This window comes from Gymnodraco acuticeps, unplaced genomic scaffold (genome assembly GCF_902827175.1).
Source record: "Gymnodraco acuticeps unplaced genomic scaffold, fGymAcu1.1, whole genome shotgun sequence".
NCBI classification, from domain to species: Eukaryota; Metazoa; Chordata; class Actinopteri; order Perciformes; family Bathydraconidae; genus Gymnodraco; species Gymnodraco acuticeps.
Genome location: NW_022990042.1, coordinates 1,057,205 through 1,066,217, shown reverse-complemented (window position 1 = coordinate 1,066,217; position 9,013 = coordinate 1,057,205). Strand labels below are relative to the sequence as shown.

Below are 9,013 nucleotides of genomic sequence, written 5' to 3'. Positions count from 1 at the left end.
AGAAGAGACATGAAGAAGAGGGGACACGTGTTGATGTAGAAGAGACATGAAGAAGAGGGGACACGTGTTGATGTAGAAGAGACATGAAGAAGAGGGGACACGTGTTGATGTAGAAGAGACATGAAGAAGAGGGGACACGTGTTGATGTAGAAGAGACATGAAGAAGAGGGGACACGTGTTGATGTAGAAGAGACATGAAGAAGAGGGGACACGTGTTGATGTAGAAGAGACATGAAGAAGAGGGGACACGTGTTGATGTAGAAGAGACATGAAGAAGAGGGGACACGTGTTGATGTAGAAGAGACATGAAGAAGAGGGGACACGTGTTGATGTAGAAGAGACATGAAGAAGAGGGGACACGTGTTGATGTAGAAGAGACATGAAGAAGAGGGGACACGTGTTGATGTAGAAGAGACATGAAGAAGAGGGGACACGTGTTGATGTAGAAGAGACATGAAGAAGAGGGGACACGTGTTGATGTAGAAGAGACATGAAGAAGAGGGGACACGTGTTGATGTAGAAGAGACATGAAGAAGAGGGGACACGTGTTGATGTTAGAAGAGACATGAAGAAGAGGGGACACGTGTTGATGTAGAAGAGACATGAAGAAGAGGGGACACGTGTTGATGTAGAAGAGACATGAAGAAGAGGGGACACGTGTTGATGTAGAAGAGACATGAAGAAGAGGGGACACGTGTGATGTAGAAGAGACATGAAGAAGAGGGGACACATGTTGATGTAGAAGAGACATGAAGAAGAGGGGGACACATGTTGATGTAGAAGAGACATGAAGAAGAGGGGACACATGTTGATGTAGAAGAGACATGAAGAAGAGGGGACACATGTTGATGTAGAAGAGACATGAAGAAGAGGGGGACACATGTTGATGTAGAAGAGACATGAAGAAGAGGGGACACATGTTGATGTAGAAGAGACATGAAGAAGAGGGGACACATGTTGATGTAGAAGAGACATGAAGAAGAGGGGACACATGTTGATGTAGCCGAGACATGAAGAAGAGGGGACACATGTTGATGTAGAAGAGACATGAAGAAGAGGGGACACATGTTGATGTAGCCGAGACATGAAGAAGAGGGGACACATGTTGATGTAGAAGAGACATGAAGAAGAGGGGACACATGTTGATGTAGAAGAGACATGAAGAAGAGGGGACACATGTTGATGTAGAAGAGACATGAAGAAGAGGGGACACATGTTGATGTAGAAGAGACATGAAGAAGAGGGGACACATGTTGATGTAGAAGAGGGGACACATGTTGATGTAGAAGAGACATGAAGAAGAGGGGACACATGTTGATGTAGACGAGACATGAAGATGTAGAAGAGACATGAAGAAGAGGGGACACATGGTGATGTAGAGGAGACATGAAGAAGTCGATCTTGCACACTAGGTGACCTTTAATGAATGTGAAATTAGTGAAACTTCCTGTTTCCATATTTCAAGCCAATGAAACATGTCTGATAATTGGATCACTGGGCTCCTAGCTTATACAGTAATTATCTCCAGGGTAGCTGTGCAAGGGGTTTTAACCGTTTTGGTAACAGTGAAGATGAAGACCAGAAGCCTTTGTTCTTTGAACCTGTCACACATAGAAAATGCCTTTTCTTATTCTCAGGTTTCATATGACATCTCAATTCCTAATTGCCAGTTTTTGCGGCAGTCTTTTGCTTCTTGGCACTCAGGTTGAATACCACAAGTAGAAAGCATCTGGTTCAGAAAGTCTTGCTAACAGTAACAAAAAAAGAAAAAGACAAAACGTCTTAGTCAGTGTTAGCTTGATCTGTACCCAGCTGCTCTCCGACCAGGTGTTCCAGTCTTTGCCTATCTGACTCCCATTCTTCCAGGAAGGCATAGTTTAGTTCGGGCATTGCACCGGTCAGGCCCAGAGAGCTGACGGACCCTGTCAAGGACCCCCGGCCCTCATAGGCGTACGTCTGTAGCGAGTCATAAGGTGGACCGCGTGTGTCTGAGTCTGCCTGGACAACCTTCTGCTCCAGGATCTGCTGAATGATGTCCTGACCCTGCAGCAGAAGGGAGGGTGCCGATTGGCTGATCTCTTGAGGAACGCAGTCAAGGACAAACCAGGACGTTTCTGGCCCTGCTTTGTAGTTCCCATAATCCACCTCCTGAGCCGTCCCCCTCCTCAGCACCAGGACCCCGTCCTCGTCATACTCCATCTCGTCCTCCTCCGGCTCATCCTCTTCGTACGGGCTTGGTCTGTAGCCATGGTAACTGTGGAACTTCCTCAGGGTCTCTGAGTTTTGGGGATTTCGAAGTGCGGCAATGTCAAAGGCCTCCGTGTCTTCCTCTCCGCCCCCCTCGTCGTCATAGGTCACCACGTTTTCTCTGATGTCCTCTTCGGAAAGAATTAAGGGCTCTTTACTCGCTTTCTTATTTCGGAGCTGGGTGAATAGCATCACTATGGCTGGAGGGAACAGAAGAAAGGGGAAAGAGACGTAAATACAAATCAACAAAATCCTTTTTACCATAACGTGAACAGAATGATTGGATAATAAACATTGACTGATTGATTGATTGATTGGATGGTTGCATCAGATTCTTGTAAAAACGTAAGAGGATTTATGTCTAAGAAATACAAAACCAAGTGGTTTTTACGTACCATTACACCAAATATATATCAGCTTTTATCCTTAGTTACTAAAACTTCATGTTATATTTATTGACAAAGACTGATTGAGAAAATCCTCAGGAAAAGAGTTTCTGGCGTTTAAATGCATCATGCACTGACTGTGATTGAATCAAGGAGACATCCAACAGAACGGGACAAGACATATCCAACTTCGGTGAACGAAAGGAAGCTACACCAATTTTCGTTAAAGCAAGGAAGTGCATTCTTCAACACTGGGATTATAACCAAAGTATCAACAAAATCTTGGCTCTTTAAGTTGTTTATCTTTAGGAACTGTCCTGTTATAGTTTGGAACCAGTTGATAGGGTGAGAACACCAACGTAAACAGACAGGTACCTGTTGTCGACTTTGTACTTCTTATTTTACTAGTAACACTTGTTATTAACACAGTTTGGAAAAATCCAATTAATCCGTGATTTGATTGCCGGACAATCAAAGAAGGCACTAGTCTAGTATTCTGTCACTCGCAATCTACTGGTACGAAACACTTCTGGTAAGAATCATGAAGCTGTGTATATGCCAATGAATGGTTTAAAATCCACACAACAGCAACCATTTTTCCCAATGAATAATTTACAAAATATATATTATATACAAAATTATACACAGAAAATCAGCAAAACTTCCAATTCCAAGCATGTGAGATGTACAAGACAAGGATAGACATTCCCCCCCACATACTTACTTATTAATATGACGATACAAAGCATAATAGCCACAAAAGCCCCGATGCTGAGACCAGCTGAGGACAGGAAGGCCTCGGCCTGACAGACGCTGTTGTGGCGCCCCCTGGTGTTCCTCTGACACACACACACCCTCAGGGAGAGCGTAGCAGTGCTGCTGAGAGGGGGCTCCCCCCCCATCAGCCACCACCAGCACCAGGCTGAAGACCTCCTGGTCCCGGTCCTGACTGAAGCCCTCCCGCCGCTGAGAGATTATACTGGCAGTGTGGTCTGGAGAGGACAGACAAGGGAAGAAGGAGAAAATCTTGCCACTTTAATAAAGTACAGTAACCTGTCCAGTCACCTGACTCTCTTTCCACCCCCTTTGCTTCAATGCCAGGCCCTTTAACCCTGTCAGATTGTCAGCTCTGCTTTGTGTCATTGCTTTGGAGCTTCTATCATCTGCTGAACCTACCACCTACTTGTACTGCCTACCTGTCTGCACTTTCCCTTGCACTGTTCCTACTATCCTGTGGAATCAATAGTACATTGACAAGGTATAAGAATGTCATTACATTACATTACATGTTACTTGTTAGACGCTTTTATCCGAAGCCGACTTACATACTCAATACTGTGGGCAATCCCCACAGGAGCAATTTGGGGTGAAGTGTCTCAGGGACACAACGACATGCTGACTGCAGTGGGGTTTGAACCTGTGACCCTGATCTATCCACTGCGCCACACGCCTCCCATTGTCATCAAACGACAATAGGGTCCAATAACTTCAACAAAAGCTGCATTGCCTTTATATGTTTAAGCTTTTTAATGTTTTTCGTTGCCACATTTAACTATATGTTGGTCTCCACCAACTCCCAAAGATCCACCTGTTTCTTTAGTTACCTAATGCTCCACCGCTCATCATCTAGTATGGAACTATGTCTCTCTGCGGCATGCAGCTGGACAGCTACATTCGGTTCATTTGAGCCTTTGGAAAATAAATAAGAATTGGGTGTCCTTTTTAATTGGTGCATCAATTTGAGCGAACCCTTTTACATTACAGTCTTTTCTAACTAGTGCTAATGATGAATAATAATTGTTGAGAGACACTTACAGTGGGGTGTTATCTTTGATTTCAGAAATACGGAGATCATACTTATTCATTATGAATATTAGGTTTTATGTGAAAAATGTCTTTGAAATCACATAGTCATTTATTCATTGAACTATAAAACATTTTGCAAACTTAAGCATGCTAAATTAAACAATATATCTGTAAAAGTCATAATTGGTCTTTTAATCTTTATTATTATTTCCCCCATTTTTCTTACATTGTTTTATGTGTATGATCGTTTTCATATTTTATTGTTTTTAATCTTTTTGTCTAACTTTGTGCCTTATCTGTTGTGAAATTGTGTATTATTATGTATTCAATTTATACAGCCTATTTCACCTCCTTGTATTCGTTATATATATTAAAATATATGTTGAAGCACCCTGTGTATGAAAAGTGCTATAAATAAAGCTTTATTTTGACTCCCTAGGTGACCTAAGTGGTTCTACATTGTAGCTGCAGCCCTCTCTGATATGCAGGCATTGACTCTGGAGGCAGTGTCTGAGAGAAGCTGATAGAGAAGCAGCTGATGAATATGTATGAGGAGGCATCTCCACATCAGTGAGAGTCCAACCTTCCCTGGGGAAGCCACGATGAAGCACGTCAGCAGTGGGATATGTGTGTGGATTTGGTAATGTGTGCAGGGTATGCCAACAGGACTAGGCACGGCACAGAAGGATATCTTCATTTACATAGTGTGTTTCCTGTTGACATGCATGAAGCCTCTGGGTGTGCACACAACACAAATCCCAACACACATAAACCGGCAACGCTACTCTCATCACCTGCGGAGGGAGGTAAACAGGAGTGAAGGATCATTAAGTCATTACGCAACACAGGGTTGCACAACAGAATGCAGAGTGGTGCAGGGATGGCGTGCTTATTGGCCCAACAAAGAGCAATGGGATTTTTCCATTGGATTTCAGAATATTGCAGAAAATAGGCTTCCCACACGTTAATGATACTTGCATGTTTTGTTCAGCAGTATAATCTCAACATATTAACACCACTTTTAGGATTTTTGAAGCATAAATGTGATAACCAGAAGCAAACGTTGGCCTGACCCTTGAGATCAGAAGTACCCGTATCTGGGCCCATAGGGTGCGCACTTGCATTTTGCTCTAGCCCCGCCTCCAATCTGAAGAGTCACAGCTGATGTTGACTCAGTTAAATGAAAGGAGAGGGAACGTAACTCTGGAAATATATGTTTGATTTATATATATTTCCCTTTTTGTGTTACATTTTCTGCCACAGTTCAATCAGCCTCTAGGGTCATGGTCTTTGAGAATCACTGGACTATAGACAGTGCATTTATTTTTATTTTGTACCAATTTATAATATAATAGATTTAGCCACCCAGCAGTATATACATGTATGGTAATTTAAAAGGAACTTTACCAATTGCAGCATTATGTCTGTAGTATACCCTTATGTGTTATATTTGTTGTCATGTTTAACGAATGGTGTGTGTATGTATTTTTACCTCCATTGTCCTTCACAGTAAAATCTGGGTTGGTTGGAATCCCAGCAGGAAAGTAAAAGGAAAACTTTCCATTTGCAAAGTTGTCCAGATCTGCAGCTCGGAGGGTCTGAATCAGCTGATGGAGAACAACAGAAAAATAAGTGCGGGTCAGAGAAACGTACACACGTTGAGAAACAAAAAGAAAGTACGAAAAGTCATACATTGATTGAATACTCGATTACTTGATTGACCAGTTTGATCATTCAAGGTGCACCGTACCATTATTATGTTCTTGGGGGTGATGGCACGCCTCTTAATTATTTTAAAACAAGAAGCACAGGCTTAGTGGATTCAATCCAGAAGAGCCCAAGGTTAGAGTTATATATGAATATATTTTACATTATATGACTTTTCTACAATTTCTTATAAATTGGGGGTCATTTCAAATAGCTTCTGTGACAGGAACTAGTATTGTCCTTTAGACAGGTCATCACAAAATCTGATTCATATTATATATATTTTTACAAGTGAGGTATGGCCTATGTTGCTAATAACTGATGTTAGGAACTGTGAGCCAGGTAAACCATCGGCCAGTTAATCCTCCTTACTTTAAAATCTGTTCAAATAAAAGTTAACCTTTGCAGAAATCAAGGTATAAAAAAGAAAAAACGATTTATTTTTATTTTCTATAATCTTAACCCTTAGATGCATTAGTGTCTTTTTGGACCCGCTGAGGTGGTTTTCTTGAAGTATCTATGTAATTAACATTTTTTTTTATCATTTCATATTCCAGCTATTCCTCCAAAAACATGTTTTGGATATCATGCCATTCATCCATCCATCCATCCATCTTCTTCCGCTTATCCGTGGTCGGGTCGCGGGGGTAGCAGTTCCAGCAGAGAGCCCCAAACTTTCTTTTCCCTGGCGACATCAACCAGCTCTGACTGGGGGATCCCAAGGCGCTCCCAGGCCAGCGAAGATATATAATCCCTCCACCTGGTCCTAGGTCTACCCCTTGGTCTCTTCCCAGCTGGACGTACCTGGAACACCTCCCTAGGGAGGCGCCCAGGTGGCATCCTAACTAGGTGCCCGAACCACCTCAACTGGCTCCTTTCGACGCGAAGGAGGAGCGGCTCAACTCCGAGTCCCTCCCTGATGACCGAACTTCTCACCTTATCCCTAAGGGAGACACCAGCCACCCTGCGGAGAAAACCCATCTCGGCCGCTTGGATCCTATGGGAACCTTTGATTCTTATCACCTGTGGCTGTCAGGAATACATTCACTGTGGACCACACAGACTACATCACAAGTGACACCTCTCAGGAAGATTATTTTACACAGCAAGATCTGATACCTGTCAGTATAATAATAATAATAATAATAATACATTATATGTTTATAGGGCTTTTCAAGGACTCAACATCGCTTTACAATATAAGGGAAGGTTAGTGGGGGTGTATAGGACTATCAAACTTGATCAACCGGCATGGATTGATGGGGGGGGATATGAGTAGACAAGAGGAGAAGAGATGAGTTTTGAAAAGGGACTGGAATACTGCGAGGGTCTCAGAATAGCGGAGATCTTTGCATCAATATGCTCAAAATGTTTTTTTTCAAAATGTAAAAAAATGTCTAAAATTATAGATTGTGAAAAATTAAATATAAAATATTTCTAATGTGAACCAAAATATAATACTAAATATTAAACAAGTGATTTTTCTTAACCAAAATGACAGAAATGGCATAAAAACACATATTATTCTAATACGGGTCCTTTTAGACCCACTTATGGAAGAGTGGAGAGTCACTCGTGCATCTAAGGGTTAAGAAAAGTGAATATTAACTTTTTTGCTTTCCCCCCTCTCTTTTCTCCATGTTATGGCTATATTGCGTATTCAACAATACACTTTTTTGCTATTTGTCTCATTCAAGGTAGAAAGTGGCTTCCCACTCAAACTGAACATTTGGTGTATTTTAGGAGTTATGCATGACCGATAATTTGGTAAATTAACATTTTTCAAATCGCAAATACTCCCTGTAGTACTCCTAAATACCCCTAGGGGTCCTAGTACTCCTGTTTGAGAAACACGACAGGTATCAATGGCTGTTTCTTACCTATTGAAAGCAAGAGGAAACTCCAAGTGTTGGAGTGTATTTTAAGCCCTCAGGATTTTATCTGCCATTGTCTCCATGATGTTAACACAGCCCCACAACTTCATTTTGAAATCAATAGTTTAAATATACACACAATATACAACTCAATACATGAGTGAGTCCTGTCAGATTGTTTGGGTCAATTTGTTGCATTTCCAGCAAGATCAAAAATATTCTTCGCTCGATTTTAACTGTGCTGGTGATCAGGCTTGGGAAGTAACAGATTACATGTTACAGTATTAAGTAATCAGGATACAAAAAAAGGTAACTGTATTCCCTTACAGTAGCATAAGTATCATAAATGGGGCGAAGCCTGCGAGCTAGTTCAGGCAGTCAACTCGAGCACCAATCAGTGTTGGGCAAGTTACTTCCAAAATGTAATACATTACATATTACTTATTACTGTCTTTTTTAAGTAATAAGTTACATTACAATATTACTGTCTCTGAAATGTAATGAGTTACACATACTTTTATATTACTTTTGAATTACTTTCACCAAAATAACCGCAAAATAATGGCTAGGTATTTTAAATGCTAAAATGTAGTTTAGTGCAGCAACTGTGTAGGCCCTTAATGTAATCATTTATTTGGCAGGGACAATGCACTGTAATGAACCCTTACAACATTCAAATGTGTCAAGCGTAACAGTGCCAGATTTAGCTTTCAGCTCATTTCCATCCGCAGTCCCTCACATAAAAACCTTTAAGACATTTACATTTTACAAAGATAGCAAAAACAAAATACATGATATGCAAAAGGTGCAAGAGAGCAAAAGCAGCATACACAAGTATTTATGACATGGTGATACAATATAGCAGCTACGACATATAAAGTGCAAGAGAAGATAAAAGTGCAAGAGAAGATAAAAGTGCTACCTAAAGTGCGAGAGGAGATACCCCTGTGTTAAAGTGCATTTAGCGCTGATTGCACGTCTGTCTGTTTCTCA

General features: G+C 41.3%; 1 protein-coding gene across 1 annotated transcript in view; it reads right to left on the bottom strand.

The window, feature by feature from the left end:
• Positions 1-1,401: 1,401 nt before the first annotated feature.
• LOC117545531 (cadherin-18-like) overlaps positions 1,402-9,013 on the bottom strand; it is a 214,099-nt gene continuing 206,487 nt past the window's right edge. The window contains 4 exon segments of the mRNA XM_034215343.1: positions 1,402-2,447; positions 3,358-3,532; positions 3,534-3,625; positions 5,932-6,046. Coding sequence (XP_034071234.1) covers positions 1,783-2,447; positions 3,358-3,532; positions 3,534-3,625; positions 5,932-6,046 — 1,047 coding nt within the window. The 3' untranslated portion in view covers positions 1,402-1,782.